Source organism: Eriocheir sinensis, chromosome 47, assembly GCF_024679095.1.
Source record: "Eriocheir sinensis breed Jianghai 21 chromosome 47, ASM2467909v1, whole genome shotgun sequence".
In the NCBI taxonomy this organism is placed as follows: Eukaryota; Metazoa; Arthropoda; class Malacostraca; order Decapoda; family Varunidae; genus Eriocheir; species Eriocheir sinensis.
In genome coordinates this window covers 9134166-9158049 of record NC_066555.1, presented here as the reverse complement: position 1 = coordinate 9158049, position 23884 = coordinate 9134166, and the positions used below count along the sequence as shown (strand labels likewise).

The 23884-nt window shown below is 44.5% G+C and overlaps 1 protein-coding gene across 1 annotated transcript in view; it reads right to left on the bottom strand.

The window, feature by feature from the left end:
* The window catches only part of LOC126981369 (probable glutamate receptor), a 203177-nt gene that overhangs the window by 36607 nt on the left and 142686 nt on the right, over positions 1 to 23884 (bottom strand). The window contains exons 9-10 of the mRNA XM_050832393.1: positions 23334 to 23511; positions 19701 to 19800 (exon numbers count right to left, since the gene is read on the bottom strand). Of these exons, the coding sequence (XP_050688350.1) occupies positions 19701 to 19800; positions 23334 to 23511 (278 nt within the window). The remainder of the gene's footprint in view (positions 1 to 19700; positions 19801 to 23333; positions 23512 to 23884) is intronic.

The following is a 23884-nucleotide window of genomic DNA, read 5'->3' as shown; positions in this document are numbered from 1 at the left end:
GCAGACATTTACACACACATGAATATATGCTTTTGGCATTCTCTCTATTTTGGGCGGTGGCCAAGTGGCCAGCGTGCGGGTTTTGGGATTCCGTGGATCTAGGTTCGAGACCCACCAAATCACGATGATTTTTCAAGCCATCGCCCAGTAGCAGAAGATTACCTACATGCTGCCCAGATCTGCTATCAACCCTAATTTCAGCGACTTCATTCATGTGGAGCACCGGGGGCAGCATGGGCCAAGCAAATAAAATTCGCCTGCGTCACTAACGGGCTGGGGTCGTCCAAACGGACCCTCAAGAGAGCCTACCGGCGCAAAAAGAAAAAAAACTAAACTATGAGCAAGTGTTTTCTGGCATGAATATCATTAAAAAAAAAAATGCAATCGACTGAATGGTACAAGCCTCCGACAAATATTTTCTCTCTCTCTCTCTCTCTCTCTCTCTCTCTCTCTCTCTCTCTCTCTCTCTCTCTCTCTCTCTCTCACACACACACACACACACACACACACACACACACACACACATCGGCTCCCTCGTTGAAATATTGTTGAGAAAAATGCATTTATTGTTGTGAGTTTAGTAAAAACACGGAAATAGGTCAATGGGTAGGCGGTGGCTGATTGGTTAGCGTGCGGGCTCCACATTCACCGCGTGATGGACGACGCGGGTTCGAATCCCCACGCTACCACCTGGGATTTTTCAGTCACCGCCGAGTGACTTAAGACTACCCACATGCTGTCCTGAAGACCACCCATCAACCCTGACTCTAGAGGAAACCGTCCAAATGAATCAAGAACGAATTCCGGGGGGCAGCATGAGTCAAGAAAAGATGGCGCCACTATAAAACACTTGCCTGCGCCATGACGGGCTGGGGCCGACTACCATCCAGGCCCCTCAGGAAAGCCTACCGGCGCTAAAGGCTGACACGTAAAAAAAAAAAAAAAAAAAAAAATGTCCAAACCCCTTATGCAAGAGTTAACCAGCATCTTCACTCTTTCATCCCTCACGCTGGTAAACTCTGGAACAATCTTCCTTCATCTGTATTTCATTTTAACACTGGATGCTGGATGAACTCAATCAATGGGGTATCACCGGGGACGCGTCACCTCCTCCCTACGACTGACTTATCTTTCAGGCCCCCTTTCACCTCTTTGGATTCTTTCTTATAGAGCAACCCGATGAGCAGGATCAGCTTTATTAATGTTTACTTTCTGAGACCTCAATGCCCTCGACACACGTATGAACAGACTGTACTGTTTCATCTAGCAAGCCTTCAAGCACACGTACCTTGGTCTTGGCCCAGGAGACTTGAAGTCCCAAGGGCTTCGCCTCCTCCTCGAGATCCATCACTAAAACCTCCAGCGACTCCGCCATGATTACTGCATCATCGGCAAAAAACAAGGTCAGTAACCATGGTATTGCCAATGGATGGTCTGCAATGACTCAGGTCCACAACTCTGCCCAGTACCCAGTCCATACAAGTGTTAAAAAGCGATGGGGCAAAGATGCAGCCCTGCCTCGCTTCCGCATTCACGGGAAAGAGGCTGGACAAGCCCCCTTATATATCTCAGCACTCTGTCCCAGAATACAGGCCAGTCAGCAAATCAATAGTCCTCGCAGGAATCCCACGGAGTCACAGAAGATCCCAGAATGCCTCGCGATGTACTGGATCAAACGCCTTCTTGAGATCGACATAGGCTGCAAGCATCCCTTGTCATAACTCACGTCGGCGCTCCACTAGTACGCGAAGCGCTAGGATACGGTCAGTTGTTGACTAATCAAGCGTGAACCCGGACTGCTCAGGTCTCTGCAGCTTCAGCAGCTGGCTACGAATTCGCAACAGCAATAGATGGGCAAGCACCTTGCCTAGCACACTGAGCAGTGTAATACCACGGTAGTTGTTGCAGTCCTGTCGGTCCCCTTTCCCTTTCCAGATAGGGACGACTAACTTCCAGTTAGGAGGATTGGTACCAAACTGCCATAAGACAGTCAAGACTGCACGCAACCCACCTCCACCTCCAGTTTTGAGCAGCTCCGCACTGATGTTACAGGTGCTAAGTGCCTTTCCACCCCTCAACTTTGCCACAGCCTCTCTAACCTAAGCCAAAGAGGGTGGACTTTCGTCAATGGGTGGATCAGCTTCCGCCACCTGCAACCCAGCAACTGGAAGCTGCCCACGTGGAGGGTCCGCCATGTACAGCTGTTCAAAGTACTCAGCCCAGCGAGCCCTCTGCCCATCCATGTCAGTTACGAGCCAGCCATCAGCTGTTCGGATAGCGCGCACTTGAGAGGGAGATTTGGAGCGGAGCTTTCTCAGGGCTCGGTAAGCAGGTCGGAGGTCATTCGCTTTTAAATCGCCCTCGACTTCCTCAGCAAGACCCCTGGGATACCTCACCATGTATCTCCTCAGGAGATTTCTAGTACTTCGCGACAGAGCCCTGTACTGGTCCCGATTCCCAGCAAGTCTGGTAGCGCGACTCACCTCAATATTCTCCAGCGTCTCCACCGAGGGAAAGCCACTCCTAGATCTCGGGCGCTCTACAATGCGCTCCTTGGTAGCTCGCAGAGTCTCACGTTTGAAAGTATCCCACAGTTCTACAAGACCCTCCTGAGTGCTGAGCTCATCGAAGCGATTTGAAATTGTCACTGCATACTCCTGAGCACATGCCAAGTCCTTCAGCCTCTTAAGATGGAACACAGTCTTGTTGCATCTCGAGATTCTTCTTGACCTGACATGAAGCTTGAGCGTTGCAACAACAAGCCTACGTTAAGTTGCAAAGAACTCAGCACTCCGGTAAACCCTGCAGTTCTGAAGGATCCTCCATCGAGTACTTACGAGGATGTGGTCAATCTCCATAGCTTCTCCTCCGGCATTGCTATACCGAGTCCAGCAATGCAGCTCTGGTCTCTGGTACCAGGAACCCGCAATTCTCAACCTTGCAAAACTCAGGAGGAGAGAGCTGTTGATGTTCCTGGTACCAGAACCATGGGGACCAGCACATAGCTCGCAGCCAACCCTGTTAGTCACAGTAGTAAGGCCACTTTCACACGAGCGGTTTCTGCCGCTGCGGCACGTGCCGGACGGTTTAGCTTTACATTGACTCCTATAGGTGCGTTCACACGAAGCCGGAGCGGCTGCCGCTCCGGCAGCCGCACCCTGCCGGACTGCCAGCAAGACCGCAGCGGCAGAAATGCCGCACAGCGGTTTCGGTGGTAATGTGTTGCTATGGGGGCGTTCACATATGCGGTGTTTGCCGCGTGCGGCGAGGGATAGTTGTCTGTCAACACTGGGAGGAAGGGCACGCGACCACTTTGTCTGCATCATTGGAAAAGCTGGTATGCACTATATTTTTCATGTTATGAACTTTCAATTAATGTATATTGAAAATGTAAGTGTCTTACATATTAATTCTGTATACCTCTGTACAACAAACATCTGCATATAAATTTCAGGGTTATGGCTAATTAAAAATTATCATGACACGAACCTGCTGATCTCCGAGATTGAAAGACGGCCTTGTTTGTGAGATCCCTCAAGAGAGGATTACAAATATGACTGAAGGAGATACCGAAGCGGATGCAGCAAACACCGCACTTGTCCGTAGATGTCCAGGTGCCATGCGGCTACCGCTCGTGTGAAAGGGGCCTAACATTGAAGTCGCCCAGAACAAAGAGTGTGTCCCGGGGAGGGCACTGGTCTTATACGGAGTCGGGTATGGCGTAGAATATCTCCTTCTCTTCAGTTTCACGCAACTCGGTAGGAGCATACACTAAAAGAAGAGACAGGAAGCACTGTGTGTGCCTCAGCCTCACTCGCATTATACACTCATCAACCGGAGCAACATCAAACAAAAATGGAAGCAGTTGGCTGAAGATGCCCATAGCTACCCACTTGAGATGAAAGCCATTGCTCATGCCGGACCAGTAGAAGGTGTACCCCCCATACTGATCTCGCCACTGCCAGGCCTCCTTGTCTCAGAGAGTGCCACTATGTCCACCCTCAGCCTTCTGAGCTCATTTGACAGGTAGGGCTTAACTCCGGACCTGGTTCTGCGGGCTGGCGCAGCCTCTGCACCACCCCGGCCACCCCCAAAACAAAAAGAGGGGCTAGGGGGCCCTTCCTCCTTCGAGGTGCAGGGGTCTTGTAGGCTTTGCTCAGCACCCGTCACTGACGGCAGGCTCCCCGGATGCGGATGCGGATGCGCGGTCGGGCCCCCCAGCGAGACCGGATCGGGGTCGAGGCTCGCGCCCCGACCCCGACCTCTACTTTTTTTTGGGGGGGCTAGGATTCTTTTTTTATTATAGGGGAAGAGGGTGCAAACCCCTCCCCCAACCAGCCCAAATCAGACGCTGGACTGACTGCTCACTAAAGGGCAGGGACTCAGGACCCCTGGGAGGATTAACCCCTCGGTTATCCAAAGAAAGAAGCATGAACAGGAAAGAGAAAAAGAGGGAAAGACAGCTCAAGGATGTTGAGGACGCTGCATTATTTTTTTCAGGCAAAAAAATGAGTTTTCCATTCTATGGCCTAAAATCCATCCCCCTTGACAATATATGACACAACAATAAATATAACAGTAGGCTATCTCGTTAATTAATAAACTAAATATTGATCGCCTATTCCTGAAAAAATAGTTAAGGCGTATTTGTGGAGTAGATAACAACGTACATTTGCTTCTCATACACCACACAGTCGTGGGCAGAATGATGATGTTATGATAAACTATGGAGGATAGGAAACCCCTGCTTTGGTTATGCTCTGAGCAATGCTTCCAGTAAGAACAACAGCTGACATATTCTTGAAAAGAGTTTGATGGTTGGCTAATAAGGCATCACAGGATACCATGAACAGCTTCTACCTTATTCATACCTATATGGCAGAATTATTGTTGTTGACTCATAGGAAATTGCAAGAATAACTGTGTGTACGTGTGTGTGTGTGTGTGTGTGTGTGAGAGAGAGAGAGAGAGAGAGAGAGAGAGAGGGGGGGGTGTTCGTGCGTTTGTTTTTCTGCGACAGCAGCGCATGCGTAAAGCATATTAACAAGATTTTTGAAGAAATGTACCACATCATAAGAAAGACATAATGAGATTAGAAAGAACACAATGAATAGCAACAAACATGATGCCAGAAATGTCAGGACTAACCTATGAATATTGGCTGAAGAAATATGTGCCAACACTCGATGAAAGGAGAGAGAGAGAGAGAGAGAGAGAGAGAGAGAGAGAGAGAGAGAGAGAGAGAGAGAGAGAGAGAGACCTACTTGCATTGTACTAATTTATTAGTGGAAAGGAGAAGTTGGATACAGATGACTTGATTGTGATTGAAGAACAGCAAGGATTGAGAGGGCTTAAAAAAAAAAGAGGAACATGTCTTATAGATAAGAAAAATACAGTTTGCCATATAGAAGCCTGGATGCCATTTAATTCAATTAGAGCTGATCTTATGATGTTTAACATCTGGAATAGTGGTCCTTTCGAACACCTTATTTGGTTTGTTATTTCTTGCTGGACTTACTGCTTTACTTATTACTCCAATTGTCAACGAGTCAACAGCAATAGTTCTGCCATATAAGTATGAATAAGATGGAAGTTATTCATGCCATCTTGTGATATGACGAAAATTAGATAAGTGTTTCTAAAATATGATTGTGATGATGGCAACAGTTTCTCAAAGTTTCACGGTAAAACCTAGTTTCTAAAGTGGTTTTTATTAGCAAAATAGATCAGAATATTGCGACCGTAGGCAACACCAATACTCGAAATGGCGCTTTCAGCTACGCCTCAAACTTTAAATGCCCTATATCTCAAAACTCTTTTTTTTTTGCCAATTAGAAGGACATAACTCTGTTATGCCTCAACCGATTTGAGTTTTTTTTATTTTGTCAGAAAGAGGAAACCTTTCCCTATTTTTTTATGTGGAGTGAAATAAATATATTTAGTTTCACAACACCAAATTAGGGTAAATTTGGTATTGAAAAATCCATTTGGTATTGAAGCACCGTGATTGGTATTGGACTTAAATTTGGTAATGAAACGAAAGAAATTTGGTATTGAACTATAAAAAAAATAAGGGATACTTCCACTTATACATACCTTTACACACAAAAAATAAATAATAAAACGTACATAGACAGTTCAACCTTCCCAGGTACCAAATAGTAATTAAAAGTTTAATTAATATTTTCATATCATAGCCAGAACGTTCGGGGTGAATTTTTATCTGTGCTGCATCATTCTATTTTCACCGTCACCCTGCAGACCAGACACCACGATTAGTATTAAAAGGCAACGAATAAATAGTCATTAGTTACGGCTGCGCCGGCCATGTAGCGATCCCGACAACTTTTTTTTTCATTTCCTCGCCAGGGCGTCCCTATCATGTCGAAGTGGAAGGGTTTCTATGAATCTGGTCGCACTTATCACGCCGAGTGGGAAAAAGAATTCCCATGGGTCTCAAAAGCAAAAGATGGCACTCAGCAGGCATATTGCAAATTGTGCCACAAAGGTTTGCAGCCGAGAAAAGGAACACTTAAAAATCATGCAGAGTCCAAGGAACATACACAGCGTGTCTCCTCAATCAGCTTTGCAAGAACGTCTATGTTTCAAAGCTTTAAGAAAACATCATCAGATCCTGATAAACTGAAAAGAGCTGAACTGCAGCTTGCTGCTAGAATTACATGTCACTGCCCAGTTATTGCTGTAGACCACTTAAGTGAAGTTATAAAGTGCAACGGGATGGGGAGTACTCTTGAGAACTTGAAACTAGATCGTACAAAGTGTTCCAAAGTAATTACCCAAGTAATTTCCCCTGCTCTTGAGGAGGAATTGTTATCAAAGATTGAAACAGCTAAATACTTCTGCTTGCTTGTTGATGGGTCTACTGAAGTTGCAAGTGACAAAAGTTTGTGTTTGCATAAGATTTTATGATGAGGAAAATGCTGAAATAGGAACATATTTTTGGGGACTTGCAAAAGTTGTTGAAACAACAAGTGAGATATTGTTTGAGGCTGTAAAAAAACTTCTAGAGAAGAACAAGATTGATATCAAGAAATGCTTTGGTTTTTCGAGTGATGGAGCAAACAACATGACTGGCAATAAGAACTCTTTATGGTCACGATTAAAAACTGAATCACCATCTGAACACCATCTCTCCTCCTCTAAACCTCACCTTCTCTTCCTAACCGAAACACAGGTTTCTGAAGCTACTGACAGCAATCTCTATTATGTTCCCTCCTATGATCTCTATCCTAAATTTCAATCCAAAGCTGGATGTTGCGTCTACGTGCGCAGCGACATCACTTGTTCTCGTGCCCACGACATTGACTCTTCTGAATTTTCCAGCATCTGGCTAAAACTTCATTGTCATTCTATTACTAAATACATCTGTGCTGTTTATCTCTCACCTAACTCTACTGACTATGTAAAATTCTTTGACTATATGAACTCTAAAGTGGAGCACATCTTGACCCACTCTCCCTTCGCTGAAATCTCCATCTTAGGAGATTTCAATGTTCACCACCAGCTTTGGCTTTCATACTCTTTCACTTTTTTTTTTTTTTTTTTTTTTTTTTTTACATTGCGGCCTATTGCGCCGGTAGGCTTCTTCCCGGTGGATCCTGATGGTCGGTCCAAGGCTTCTTTCCGGTGGGTCCTGATGGTCGGCCCAGCCCGTTCTGGCGCAGGCGAGTGTTTATAGTGGCGCCATCTTGCATTGGCTCATGCTGCCCTCCCAGAGCTCATCTTTGATCCTAGAATCTAGAGTCCGGGTTGATAGGTGGTCTTCTGGACAGCATGTGGGTAGTTTTAAGCCACTCGGCGACTGACCAACCTGGTGAACAAGCCTACAACTTTGCTCTCCTCAACGTTCTAGAGCAGTTGGTTCAGCTCCCTACACGTATCCCCGACCATCTTGAAAACAGGCCCAACATACTAGACCTCTTCCTTACTTCTAACCCTTGTGCTTACTCTGTCAAACTGTTCTCGCCGTTGGGCTCCTCCGATCACAATCTTAGTTATTTCTGTACCCTGTCCTATCGCTCCTGTACATCCTCTGGACCCACCGAAGAGGCGATGCTTCTGACATTTTGCTTCAGCTCGGTGGGACGACCTGAGGATGTACTTTTCCGATTTCCCGTGGAATGATTACTGCTTCCAGGAGCGAGACCCCTCTGTGTGTGCCCAGCGCATCACAGAGGTGATTGTCTCTAGAATGGAGGCATATCTTCCATGTTCTTTCTCTACTCCTCATGCTAAAAAGCCTTGGTTTAATCATGCTTGTTCTCGTGCTATAAAAGATAGAGAGGCAGTTCACAAAAGGTACCAGAGCCTTCGCACTCCTGCTGACCATGATTTTTATATTTCTGCCCGGAATCGTGCCAAATCTATTCTCCGACTTACCAAAAACTCATTCATTAATAGAAAATACCAAAACCTTGCTTTCCCTAATTCTTCCCATGACTTCTGGCATCTAGCCAAAAAGATCTCCTCCAATTTCACGTCTTCCTCTTTCCCTCCTCTCCTTAACCCTGACGACAGCACCGCCGTCTCATCTGTCTCTAAGGCTGAATTCTTCGCTCAAACTTTCTGAAAGAACTCCACTCCTTTGACCTCTATTCAGGAGCAGTAAGTAGCGCTTTTTTTTTTCATTATTGTTTTCTTTTTTTTTTACGCCCTTGAACCGTCTCTTCTGCTGTAAAAAAAAAATGCCATGTATGTCATAGTTTGGAATTGTGTGTGCAAAAGGGCTTTAAAAACTACCTTCAAACGTAGGATTTATGTTGAAAGAGGTACCAAAGTGGTTTAAGAAGAGTGCTTTGAGAAGGGAAACCTATAGAAAGCTTTTTGAAACTATTAATATGAATGAAGAGCGGTCAGATATTCCTAGTCCATTAATTAAAATGTCAGGAACTCGATGGCTTGTGCGTGGAAAAGTAATTTACAACATCATTAGTAAGATTGCCAAGATAGAAAGTACCCAAGATTTTCGCTACAAAGCAAGGCTGTTGTGGGACATGTCTAACGATGACCTGAACTAACCTGTATTTCGTGTTTGCATCTCCCATAGTGACTGAGTTTGAAAGAGTTAATGCACTGTTTCAGTCAACAAACGCCAAGCCCTCCACACTGTTTCATGAGCTGGATATCCATTTCATTTCTTTGACTCGTCGAGTGTACGATGAGAAAGACATGCCTCTACCTTTGGAAAAGATTAATTTTGGAACAAAGTTCTTAGTACAGTGTCAGCGTCTGCTAGGTAAAGATCAAGTGAAACTAAAGAACCTGCAAGATCGCTATCGAGAAATGCTGTTCGTGTGGGATATTTATATGTGATAAAGATGTATTCAAGTATGGCGGGTCGGCATCCATGCGCGCCGCCTGTAGGAGAGGCGAGCAAGCTTGGGGTGTAAACACAGCCCAAGCGGACAGGCGCCAGGACCACCAGACCTACACGCTCATGTTACCTTTTTAGTATGTAAGTATTAGTGCTGTAAGGTAATCATACGTTGTACAAGGAAGGGCATCACATACCCAACATAGAGTTACCCGCTTACTAGGCAGGATTAATTGATTATATGTTAAGACTTGGAGTTACTGGTGACAAGTTTATTCGTAGCCGGGCTCATGTAGTGTGTCCTAAGTTTGACATTTTGTTTCGTTACAGCCAGGAGCATTCGTTATGTTGAACCTGAATAAAGGATACCCAGCACACCGAATGTCTCTTTGACCAGTTCGTACTTATATAGGTGAATATGCGGTTACCACAAAGTCGGAACATCTATGATGGGCTCAGGAATTTGTCCCCCAGCATAGTGCTCACACACATGAATAGGCCATCTTACAAGGACCTTTCGTTTCTCCATCTACAAGGCGAAACAGCGGAGGGTTGTGAAAATCAGTATAGACGGATTCTGTACTGCCCATGGGTAGAGGAAGACTTTTTTGATCGCAAGATTCCTGCTAATCCAGTCGTATTCTGGTCGAAAAAAAAAATACTCAAGCAATGATTCAAAACCATAATGAGGAACTAGCAACATATGCATTATCATGACTAACAACCCCAGTGGGCAATGCGTTTGTCGAACGAGTTTTCTCACATGTTAATGCAATAAAAACTAAAGTACGACACCGAATGAAATTGCCCATGCTTGAATCACTACTTAGATTACGGACCACGCTGTTAATGACTGGGAGGTGCTGCAAAGATCTGGAAATAACAGACAGATTGCTAAAGAAATTTACATCAAGCAGCAAGTATATAGCTGCAGAAGAAACAGACTATGGCTTGGATGCTCTTCTTGACTAATCAACCTTCATAGAACAAACAAGAACATATGCTACTATTTTCCAAGTAAGTAGTTTATTTCAACTCGTAGGTATTGGTATATCATTACAAAAACATATAATATGTTTTATCATTAGTTTGGTATTGAAAAAATGAATTTGGTAATAAAAATTGAAGTATCTGGTATTAAGTCTGGTATTAAATCTGTCACCCCTGGCCGCATCATGCACACGCTCCTACCACTCGTTCGCGGCCTATATATACCGTTATTGTTGTGCTTCGCTGAGAATATATTTTCTTAGATAACTTGGACCTTTTCATTGAAACAATCAAGGTATATTGGTGGCAAGCGGTTATTTGAACGGCTGTGAAACTTGTGACCGAGTGACTTCAAACAGGTTTGGACCACGTGCCGTGTGGTGCTATGGACGCGTTGGGGGTTGCCAACAGTTCCCAACAGCAAGTGGAAGAAACAATACCCGTTGCTTTCACGAAAAACTACACCACAGAACAGTAAATCACGGAACTAACAACCCCCCTAATTTGAGCTGTAAGGTGCGGCCTCTCGTTCCTACCTGCTCTCAGAAGCGCTGACAGCACACTCCACTGTCTGACCTGCAGTGCGGAGCGCTTACTCATTAGTGACGACCTCCACCAGTCAGCCAGCCTCCAGCGAAGCCACAGCCATGCCAATCGTCAAGCCATACTAATCGGCCCGCCGTCAGGCGAGTAGGCCAACCCCAACAACAACAACGACAACAACAACTCACGCCCGGCAGCTACACAACGCCAAGAGGTACCAGCCATAAACAGCCATCACCAGCCATGCCCGGCCCAGTCTGCCCTGCCCTGCCCTGCCCTGCCTGCCTGGAGAACACACGCCAGGGCCTCGCGACACCACGGACGCCAAGCGGAAACGCCAGGCCACACCCAGCGACAACCGGCGACGCGCACCACCAGTGTCTCGTTGACGCAGCATCTACCAGCTCAACCTGCACTCTGACCTCTGGAAAGCAGAGAGCGCCGTCCCACCAATCTTCCTACACCGCCTTCCTTTCCTTTACTGTTCTATTATTTTTTTATGGATTACGATCTTCAGGCAAGCTGTTATACAAGGTACTTAGGTTGTAATGTGTATATTATAACATACATGTGAATGTGTGGATGTATGTCATATCGCCATGGCCCAGCGGCACCATGCTTGCTGAATCAGCACCGTTCCCACGGCAAGGAACACCTCCTAAGCACAACGTAGCGTCTGTGGGTAACGTCCTGGCGCCGCTGGGCCATGGCGATATGACATACATCCACACATTCACATGTATGTTATAATATACACATTACAAGGTGTTTTGTTATTCTTTTTTACTATTTCATGTTATTTTCAGTTTGGGGGCGTCACCATAGCACCACAGGCAAGTAGCAACCATTAACTCCCACCGCTTCTCCGCTCACCTCACGGCCTCAGCATCCACCTCTCTACCCCACAGCTGAGTCCATTCTTTGTTATTTTCTCCTTTTTTTCCGTTGATCCGTTAAATACTCCCTCCTCTTTCTTACTTTTTTTTCTCGACATATTATATTGTCCAACATTCCATCACCAATTTATTTTCTTTTTCTTTTTCAGGTTCATAATTTTCATTCTCTTAATGCTCTTTTTAACTGATGCATAGGAAAGACCCTAAACTACTTGAGGCGGTATCTAAACAAGAACCATTAGCACCTTCCGGAGACAAAACTAATTATATACTATTGCGAGACAGTACACGCGTCCCTAAACCAGGCCCCGTAATCATGACCAGCCAGGAAGGCGCTAACACTGCTCCTACAGAAGTTACGATTATTCATGATGACACTAAAGCTCCGCGCTTCACGGGGGAGGAGGGCGGCATTGATATCCATACCTTCCTCAGTAACGTGAATGGCATCACAAAACACCACCTAACAACGGATGAGGACAAGATTAATTTCATCCACGATATGGTGGATCCCAGTGATTGCCTAGGACGCTCCACTATTATGAGTGATTATTATAACAAGACTAAATCTTTCAACTCGATCCCTCCGCCAACAGTGCAAATCAACGTTCGCGGCACGCTCAAAGCTAGGGCCAGTGTCTGTCCTCTTCAAGATAAAGCATATGTATGAATATGAAGGAGATAGAAATATTAAATAGCCAAACAGATAGATAGATAGATATAGACATTCTTTTGTGTAACAGCTGACGATGTAATTATTAATAAAGCATTTTTTTTTTATAGAATAATGTTGATAGTACACTCACGTTACGTACACTCACATTACCATTCAGAAGTGCTGTGAGTCCTTTGGTCCACGTACAGATGCATCGCAAGAAGTGCTATCCTTTAGTTAGACCGTGCGAAATGGTTAAATCCTACAGGAGCCAGGGCGAGAGGTGTTGCTGACGGGAAACTCTGCCTTTATTTGTGGCCCGCGGTACGAGACATGCTAATTATAATATTTCGTTGAGGGTGAGGAATCTTATGCTCAATTGACGCAAATGGAGTGAATCTAACTTTAAAAATATTATTTTTTGTTAAATATAACACCAATTGCGTCATTGGTTAAATTTTGCGGTAATTTAGTTACACGCACGTCATAGTTCGCCAAGCGGTTAACAAGCAAGTTTCCATATACATACAATCAACGCCATCTATGATGCTGGGATCACACATCCGCGATTTCGCTCTGCGACGGTTGGCGATTTTGAAAATTTACGAAATCGGCATATACGCTCGACATCGTAGCGACGTCCCTGCGATTAGTCGCAATAGTCGTGCGGTAAAGTTCGCACGACTTGCGGGTGCCGGCCCGTCGCGCGAACATTTTGCAATGTTCAAAAAGTTCGCAGAAAGTCTGCGATATTGGCCAAATCGCACGATTATTCGCACGGTTAAGCGAGAGACCATCGCAGTATGCGCTGGAATACCCTCGTCAAACGCAAGGGGTCGCTGTGTATGCGAGCGTATATGCGAGCGAATTTGTACATCGTGCGTATGGCAGCGACGCTGCTTCGGAAAGCGAGATGGCAGCGAGCGAGCGGGAGGGTGTGAAAAACCGTTGGCGAGCGACCACTACTAAAGTAGCTTGCACTCACACTGTCCTGCCACACGCCGCTACCCTGCCCGCCTGCAAAATAATAGCCTAATATTCATGAATTTATAATAATAGCATATTATTCCTAACTGCTAAATGATAGCCTAGTATTCATGAATAGAAAATAATAAAATAGTATTCCTAAATGGAAAATAATACCCTAGTGTTCATAAATGCAAAATAAAAGAATAGTATTCCTAACTGCTAAATAATAGCCTAGTATTCATGAATACAAAATAATAAAATAGTATTCCTAAATGCAAAATAATAGCCTGGTTTAACAAAATGCAAAATTATAAGCTAGTGTACACAGTAAAATTATTAGCTAGAGTACACAGTAAAATTATAATGTATTTCTCTTGGCTACTTCAATAGTTTGTTAGCAAGTTACTACAGATTGTAAAACTCTTTCCACTTACAATTTATTACAGAAGTTGTTGATATAACATTAAGAAAAACTTACACCATACGAATAAAATTAATATTCCTCAAAACAACTTACTTTGTTCCCAGGAGATCACGACCCCCAGGTTAAGAACTGCTAAATTAGAAGCAAGAAAGAATAAAGAAATATTAGCGACAGCAAGGGAGGGTAGCACAGGCTACTACTTACTTGAAGCACTGGGGATTATTTTACCATATTGAAAACCTATAAGGTTGATCAGCCGAAATAATAACCTTAGCGTTAGAGCGTCGGGATATGCAGGGTGCCAAGATTAATTTCTGGTTAGTGTGTGTGAGTGTGTGTGTGTGTGTGTGTGTGTATATATCTATATATCTATATATATATATATATATATATATATATATATATATATATATATATATATTGTTGTGCTGGAAGCATCCCCCGGGGTCTATGGGTCTCTGAAAGACTCCGGGAGGTACGCGCAGGGGGGCGGGGAGCAAGACTCCGCCCGCGCTCCGCGGGGCCAGGCGCCAGGAGGGAAGTGTTGCCAACTCGCCCATATTTTTGCTACATGTTCATTCTTGTATGATCGAATATACTGAAACGTTCTAGACTGTACTGTTCGGTATATATATAGGAGAAGAGGGCGAGAGGAGTCAGTCCCAGTCATAGTAAGCTAGTGGTCAGTGAAAAGTCAGAGTGAATTGTACTACTAAGGAAGAACTGTGCAAGGTGTTTACATATCTCCCTCCCACGGAGTCTCCTGACGACGACACGGAACCCAAATAAGACGTCCGGCATATATCCGGGATGGATGGTAGAGAGAGCGCGTTAGTGTTGCCCACCTATATGGGTCGTACAGCGACGCGCCCTCGATGTTTTCTCGACTATGCGTGCGACGTCGAGCGTCGTCGAGCGGCTAGACGAGGGGCGGTCGCGCATAGTCGCAAGGACCTGCGTTCATCGCGAACCGTCGCAACTGGTTTTATTTTCAAAATTGGGCTCCTCTGCGTACAGTCGCGCGCATTCACACACGATTCACCTCGACGTTCCCTCGCCTGTCGCCCTTGTGTGCGTATAGGCGAGCGACCCTCCCTCGCCATGTTGCTGTGAGTTGAAACAGAGGCAAACTCGCAGAGACAATGGCGATGCTCCCACGATTTCGTGCATTTTCAAAATCGCCAACCGTCGCAGAGCGAAATCGCAGATGTGTGATCCCAGCATAACCACCCACAGGAGTGTCATAAAGGATCGGTGCTTCCTCGTCTACTTTTGCTCAATACTCAGTAATAGTACCAACTTATTTGTAAGCATATTGTACCTATCACTGGTATATGTTAGTCTCTATTAACTCATCATTGATTTTATGAATTATCTTGGTTTGGGTTTGGGAGGTGGCCAGAGCCCCTCTTGAGGCAGCCACTCCTTTGCTTTAGCACCATCACCGTCTCTCTTTTAACGTTTGGCTGGTTGGTTTTATTGATGGGGCCTGTCGGTCGGTGTTTTAAAGTAGCGCCCCTATCGGTCAATCAATTTCTCTCTCTCTCTCTCTCTCTCTCTCTCTCTCTCTCTCTCTCTCTCTCTCTCTCTCTCTCTCTCTCTCTCTCTCTCTCTCTCTCTCTCTCTCTCTCTCTCTCTCTCTCTCTCTATATATATATATATATATATATATATATATATATATATACGTAGGTAGAATATGATTAGCTATTATGATAATTTGTACAACATTCATAATGATAGGAAAGCCTCTTATATCATAGGTATGTAAAAATGCATACCTTATTGTCGAACGATGGCAGGAACAACAGCACCCTGCCCCTGCCGCTAATGAACCACGACCTCGAGTCCATACCTGGCGCGCGGAAAAAAAATCTCGTCTGAAGTACCCCATGGACTTCTATAATATTCTATAACGCTAGGCGCCGAGCAGTTTAGCGGTGTAAGCGGCGGGTGAATCTCGGCCGCGCGAGAATCTTGTGGGGCGGGCAGCGTGTGCAGGGTCTAAAAATTGAACTCCGTTTAATGCTAAATCGCGCGGTTTTCCCGCGCCGAAAAAAAAAAAATAAGCTTGTGTGAACCGAGTCTTGGGTCGGTATTTTCAGATTCTTCCGCAACTCGCATCAACTTTTTCAATTTATTTTTAACAATAAAGGAAACATCTCAAGAGCAAAAAAAAAAAAACAAAAAAAAAAAAATGATAAAAAAAAACATATCACTGCTCCTATAAAAAGAGAGTTAAGAGGAGTGGTCAAAAGAGAGGTCAGTTTCGGGAGAAGAGGTGTCCCGATACTCTCCTCTTGAAAGAGTTCAAGTCGTAGGCAGGAGGAAATACAGATGAAGGAAGATTGTTCCAGAGTTTACCAGCATGAGGGATGAAAGAGTGAAGATGCTGGTTAACTCTTGCAGAAGGGATTTGGACAGTGTAGGGATGAGCATGAGTAGAGAGTCTTGTGTAACAAGTTCAGAAGAGCAGTCAGCGCAAAAAATATCGAAAGCAGATAGGAAGAGAGGCAATATTGCGGCGGAATTTACGAGGTAGGAGACCGTCAGTAAGAGGAGAGGAGTTGATGAGACGAAAGGCCACTACTCTGTCCAAGAGAGCTCTGTGAGTGGAGCCCCCACACACGTGAGATGCATGATTCATACAAGGGCGGACAAAGCCCTTGTATATGGAAGCAACTATGCGGGGGAAAGAAACTGGCGGAGACGGTACAGAACGCCCAACCGCGAGGAACTTGATTTAGTGAGAAAGGAGATGTGAGTTTCCAGTTAAGAATTTGAGTTAAAGATAGACCGAGGATGTTTATTGTAGAATAAGGTGACAGCTGAGTGTTGTCGAAGAATAGGGGATAGGTGTTTGGAAGACTGTGTCGAGTTAATAAGTGGAGAAACTGAGTTTTTGAGCCGTTGAAGGACACCAGGTTCCTTCTGCCCCAGTCGAAAATGATAGCAAGGTCTGAGTTTAAGCGTTCTGCAGCCTCCAGTCGTGTAATTCCTGTTGGGAGGGTCTTCTTTTAAAAGAAGTTGAATAATGCAAAGTAGAGTCATCGACGTACAAGTGGATAGGATAGTTTGTTGTGGAAAGAAGATTATTGACGAATATCAGAAAGAGAGTGGGAGACAGGACAGAGCCTGCGGGACTCCACTGTTGAGAGGTTTAGGGGAAGAACAGTGACCGTCTACCACAGCAGAGATAGAATGGTCGGAAAGGAAAATGGAGATAAAGGTGCCGAGAGAGGGATAGAATCCGTAGGAGGGTAGTTTAGAAAGCAAAGACTTGTGCCAGACTCTATCGAAAGCTTTCGATATGACTAGCGCAACTGAGAAAGTTTCACCGAAAGGGCTAAGAAAAGATGACCAGGAGTTAGTTAAGAAAGCAAGAAGATCAGCAGTAGAATCTTTCGGAACCCATACTGGCGATCAGATAGAAGGTCTACTCTGTCCACTCTGAGATGCTTATGAATCTTCCGGTTAAGGATTGATTTAAAAGCCTTGGAAAGACAGGAAAGTAAAGCTATTGGACGGTACTTAGAGGGATTGGAACGGTAACTCTTCTTAGGCACAGGCTGTATGTAGGCGTACTTCCAGCAGGAAGGAAAGGTAGATGTTGAAAGGCAGAGACGAAAGAGTTTGACCAGGCAGGGTGTCAACACGGAAGCACAGTTTTCAAGGACAATAGGAGGCACTCAATCAGGCCCATAAGCCATCTGACGATTGAGGCCAGAGAAGGCATAGAAAACATCATTTTTAAGAATCTTAATAAGAGGCACAAAGGAGTCAGAGGGGGGATGAGTAGGAGAAATATGCCCAGAATCGTCCAGAGTGGAGTTTTTAGAGAAAGTTTGAGCGAAGAGTTCAACCTTAGAGATAGATGTGAGGGCGGGGATGCTGTTTGGATTAAGGAGAGGAGGGAAAGATGAAGAAGTAAAATTGGACGAGATATTTTTGGCTAAATGCCAGAAGTCTCTGGAGGAATTAGAAAAAAAAGCAAGGTTGTGGCATTTTCTACTAATGAAAGTGTTTTTTGGTGAGTCGAAGAATATATTCGGCACGATTCCTGGCGGAAACATAAAGATCATGATTAGTAGGGGTGCAAAGGCCTTGTGTGATCTACCTCTCTATCTTTGATAGCACGAGAACAAGCGTAATTGAGTAGAGACAGTACGTGGAAAATGTGCCTCCATTCCAGAGACAATCACCTCAGTGATACGCTGGGCACACACTGAGGGGTCTCTGCCCTGGAAGCAGTAATCATTACACGGAATATCGAAAAAATACATCCTCAGGTCGTCCCACCGAGCTTAAGCAAAATGCCAGAGCACCGCTTCTCTGGTGCGTCCAGGGACTGTACAGGAGCGATAGGAAAGAATACAGAAATAAGGATGTGATCGGAGGAGCCAATCGGAGAGAAGAGTTGGATAAAATAAGCTGAAGGATTGGAGGTTAGGAAGAGGTCTGGAATGTTGGGCGTGTCTCCAAGGCGGTCGAGAATACGTGTAGGCTGCTGGGTCAACTGATCTAGATTATTGAGGATAGTTAAGTTGTAGGCTTGTTCACCAGGCTGGTCAGTGAAAGAGGATGAAAGCCAGAGCTGGTGGTAAACATTGAAATTTCCTAGGATGGAGATTTCAGCGAAGGGTGTGTGAATCAAGTAATCAAAAAAAATTACATAGTTGGTTGAGTTAGGTGAGAGATAAACAGCACAGATGTGTTTAGTAATAGTGACAACGGTAATAGAGTGACAATGAAGTCTCAGCCAAATGGTGAAAAATTCTGAAGAATCAAGATCGTGGGCACGAGAGCAAGTGATGTCGTTGCGCACGTAGACGCAACATCTAGCTTTGGAATTAAAGTTAGGATAAAGATAGAAGGAGGGAACAGAGTAGAAATTGCTGTTGGTTACGTCCGAGGCCTGGGTCTCGGTGAGGAAGAGAAAGTGAGGTTTAGAGGAGGAGAGATAGTGTTCCACAGGAGGGAAATTAAAACGAAGACCGCAAAGGTTGCAGATGTTAATAAAGAGACAGTTCGGAGAGCTATCAGGACACCTCTCAGGTCGAAAAAAAAAATGGGAGTCCACTCTCGTGGCATTTGTGGCTCCCCCAAGACGGGGACTCCAAGGCCGTTATTTCGTTAGCCATTGTGAAAACTTATAATTTTTTGGGAAATGGTGTGTGTGTATCGTGTATGTACTGTGGTGTGGCAAGTAGGAGGAATTATCTTTAGAAAGCATGCTGAACTACTCTTCGGTATTAATGAGACAATAGGGAAACGGAAAGTGAGGACACCGGTTGGGTCTTTGGTTGACTTGCAGAGCCTTCCTTGTTTCCCGTATATCCTCACCGGGAGTGGCTTATGCCCGTTTTGGTAGGTGTCTTCCTACCTACTCCCTGCCAAAAAAGGAAATCAATAGGGTTCAAATGAGTATATTTTCTCGCCTATGGTGCAGAAGAATAATTAGACTAATGCCAGGGTCATAATACTGCCCCTGGGAAAAAAAACTCCTTCGGAAGTCTTGCCAAATGTTAGTGTTTTTTTGCCGAAATGTTTAAGAATATGACCTTTAGGCCACTCGGCGATGCCTAAAAAATATCATCTTGAGACGGCAAGCGCAACTTGAATCCGGGTCCTCCAGATTAGGGTCCAGAACATCGCGGCCGCACGATAACCACTTCGGTTCATTTTTACGTGACAAATGTCTTGCTTGCATTCATTGAATTCTAACTTAACAACAGCTTCTGATAAGAGCAAAGAGAGTAGCTATATTAGTTGGCCAAGAAGGACTGACGCTAAAAGTGGGTGAATACCCATTCACAGGTAAATTGCAGTCGACCATCACTATCTAGCTTTAAAGAAGGTGCAAATACCGTAAAGTTGATGACGGGTTACCTCACGTTTAACAGCTGATCTAGGAGACTCCCACGTTGTACTATCATGGCGTAGATGAGCCTCCAAAAATTCCCAGTCGACATATAGAAGTCGCACTTCCCTGAAAATAATAAATAAATAAATATATATGTATATATATATATATATATATATATATATATATATATATATATATATATATATATATATATATATATATATATATATATATATATATATATATATATATATATATATATATATATATATATATATATATATTAGTGAAGCCAGGGAGTAAATTCCCTTTCAAACAGACGAGGTTAGAGGAAACGGCTTTTTGTGCATTATTTAACTTATTCTGCCGTGTTTTTTTCTTTTTGTCTCATCAACTCTCTTTTTTACGATGTTTAAAACTCCGAGGAGCTGTCTAAAACTGAAGTTGTTGGTTGGTACGTTTCGTTCCTGCCTAGGGAACATCATGCTGAGTGAAACTGGATCCGTTGATGGTGATAGTGAGTTTCGAGGTGCTTGATACCCTCACGGGCTCTATACCTTAGGCTGGACCGCCTCTTGTTGTGGTCTTCAGTATCCAAGCGGCCAGAACGCGGCCCGCTCTGGGTCTTTTGGCACACAATCGACTGGGAAGTCGGGTCTTCGGTGAGCCAACACCGCTCCCAGGGTTGTAAACAGCATCGTCATGGAGGGGTGCTCCAACTTCTCCTTGGCACCTTCTGTCTCCTTGTACGCTTCTAGGAATACCCTCATAGACTCCAGCATATTGTAGAGCTCGAGTCTTGTGATCGTCACTGCTGGAACGAGTCTACCTTGCCAGTCTTCTCCAGGGGGGGCTATGCAGAGACTCTGGTCAGGGGCGGCTGTCTCTCGATCCTTGGTGGTCGGTGGCGGCGGCGTTTGCGATTCCCGCGTCGTGGTCACTGGGTGCCTCAGGGTGTAGGTTGGCTGTTGGGGGTCTTGTAATAGATGGTGAGTGATATTATTTGGTCTGGGTCTGTTGGTTTCACGTTCTTGTGGATGATGTCTTTAATTACTTTTTCGTCTCCTATATTCAGTGGACATGTAGTTCCTGTAGTACAAGTTGATTTTGTTCAAGTTTGTAAGGGAGATTGGAGTGTTGTACCATTTGTCGAGGGCGCAGTTGATGGCTTGGTTTACTTCTCTGTTACGGTAGCCGTTGTTAATAAGGACTTGCACAATTCTTTCTAGTTCGTAATGCAGATTCTTCGGTGATGAACAGTGTGAAACCGCGCACCGGATGTAGGCGTTGATTGTGGATCGTCTGTAGCGTTGAGGCAGAGTCCGATGTTTGTTGATTTGACGTGTACTAAGGTGTTGATTCCAGAGTCTTGGATAGATACTAATACGTCGAGGAATGGCAGACCACCTCCTCGTGATTCTTCAAACGTGAAATTGAGGCCGGTGAAGCTGCTGAGCTGTTGTCTCCGTTAGGCTCCTTCGATCACAGCCTTATTTCCGGATTCTGTCCTACCGCTCCTGTTCAGCCTCTGGACCCGCCGAAGAGGTTATGCTTCTGGCATTATGCCTCAGCCCGGTGGGATGAACCGAGGATGTACTTTTCCGATTTCCCAAGCAATGATTACTGCTTCTAGATCAGGGACTCAGGATTGAGAGCATACATTTCACGTACATTCTCCATTCCTCTGGCTAAAAAGACCTGGTTCAATCACACTTGTTCACGTGCTAGGTTAAGTAGATAGAGAACCAGCTTATAAAAGGCACCTGAGCGTTTGAACTCCTGCTAATCATGATCAATATAATGCTGCCCGGAATCGCGCCAAATCTATCTTTTGACTCACTTTTTTCTTCATTAATAGAAAATTCCCAAACTTGCTGTCTCTCATTGTTCCAGTTTTCCGGCATCTAGTCAAAATATGGCCAGCAGTTTTACTTCTTCATCTCTCCCACCTCTCCTTAGTACTAATAGTAGCACCGCTGTGGCATCTGTCTTAAGCTGAACTCTTCACTCAAAGTTTCTCTGAAAATTCCACTCTGGACGAAGCAAGGCATCTTCTGCTACTTATCACCCCTATGACTCCACTATGCTTGTTATTATTATTTTTAGGAATGAGGTTTTCTAACCTTCTTTGGCCTCAATCATCTGAGGCCTTATGGATCCGACGGGGTTCTTCCCATTGTCCTTAATAGCTGTGCTTCCGGGCGACACCCTGCCTGATTAAACTTTCCCGTCTCTGCCTTTCAACATTTGCCTTTCATTTGTGTAAGAAGTACGCCTGCATACATTCTGTGCCTAAGAAGGGTGACCGCTCTAATCCTTCAAATTACCGTTCCATGTTTTTTTTTTTTTTTTCTCTAAAGCTTTTGAAACAATCTTTAACTCTCTATCTCTCTCTACCTCTCTGTCTCTATCAGCTTCTAACCTTTTCTCTGAACGTTGCCATGAAAGCTCATTTTACTTGCCAATTCTCCACCCGTCCCAAACATAGGCCTACCTCCCCTTTGGTTGGTACTCATAATCAACTAATTACATAAAACCTGTTGATATCGACATAGCGTAGTTTCCCGTTATAAAAATGATGTAACAGAACTCATTAGATGCATGAAAAACACAAATTTCTCAGAGCAGCACCAAACACCTTGCTTCGGGAGTGCTGGCGCATTGGAAAAGGGAGACTTTTTTGCCCTGCCAACACCCATGGAGGAAATTCCCATAAAGAGACAAGACGTCGGAGTTTTAAATATATGTACCAATTTGTTTACGACAAGGGAAGCAACCCATGAACGAAATGAGCTAGGAAAATAGACCGCAACTCATTGGTCCCACGCAAAGGATACAGATGTCAAAAAAAAAGCTTGCTTGAGAGATGAGTGAGTGTGTTGTTGGTTAAATTAAAGAATTTAGTTCAGAAGAGAGAGGGAAGTATAAAGAAAAGGGAAGACTGAGCGGAACACCGGTACACAATCCGTTAAATTTTGTATTATGCGATAAAAAGGATAGGGGGGGGGGCTTGGAAAGGAAATCTTATGCAGCGAAGCCACGAGAGGAGTGGAGACAAGCAGCTAGAAAGTTATAAAAAAAGCAGTTTGTATGGAAATATTGATAAATGAGAGTAAAGGAACACATCTGTGGTATACAAGTAGTAGAAGACTTCCAGTATGAAGAGAACTGACGAGGCAAAAAGCCTTTGATTCTTCATTCTTCATCAGAGCTGCATGATTCATATGGGATGCACACATAATTATAAGGGTGGTTTAGGGCTTCGTAGTGTATATAGTAGCATATGGGAAAAAAACGCCAATCCTCAAGGAAACGGACTTAAAGAGATATTAATTACGAATATGAATATGAGGCATGAAATTTCCCGAGAGGTCGTGAATGTTTAATTTGGAGATGTACGAGGCTATGAGTTATCTGAAAATAAAAGACAGATCTCTAAAATGTTAACATATGAAGAAATTGAGGGTTGGAGGCACTACGTTCCTGCCGCTCCAATCTGAAAAAAATATAGGTCAAAGGACAAAAACTCTGCAGCAGTTGTCTATGAATTGTTCTTTTTTTTGTATGTTTGACGTCAGGTACATGATTTGAAATAATTCAATACATAGATGAGTCATCGGTGTACATACATCAATTTTAAAACCTAAAGGTCTCACCTGTCATGCTAAAGTAGTCTGAATATACCTTCCTGCAGACCACATTCTCGACGAGCATAGCGTGGTGGCCGTCAGGGATGAGCTCATAAGCAGCAGCATAAGTCTCGCTGGCCTTTACAAACACTGCCCTTTTACGGCTCTCTCTCGCCAGATCCCCATAAATTCCCTCCTCCACCGTCTGCAAAGAAAGAAAGGATGCACTGAAGTCATTACTGGATTTCAATCAATAGGGTCATACGCCGGGGGTCGAGGCGTCCCCTTGCTCACCTTATGACTCCAAGCCCGGGGGATTCGCCATGCAAGTCTACATTCCGCCCCTCTCATACCCCAAATACTTTATGGGACGATCGACTTGCACAAACCATTACCTCGGTGGGTGTTCCGTTGGTCTCCTATACTCGGGGTTATCTTTAACAAAAAAAATACGGGAAGCGTGTCACATGCTCGTTTAGCCGGAGTTAGCGTTCTCGGACTATGAAGATAATAGGCCCCAGTCCAGTCTCGTCGAGATATCGCCGGTTTAACACAAAGACATCAATCCGTATCTTCAG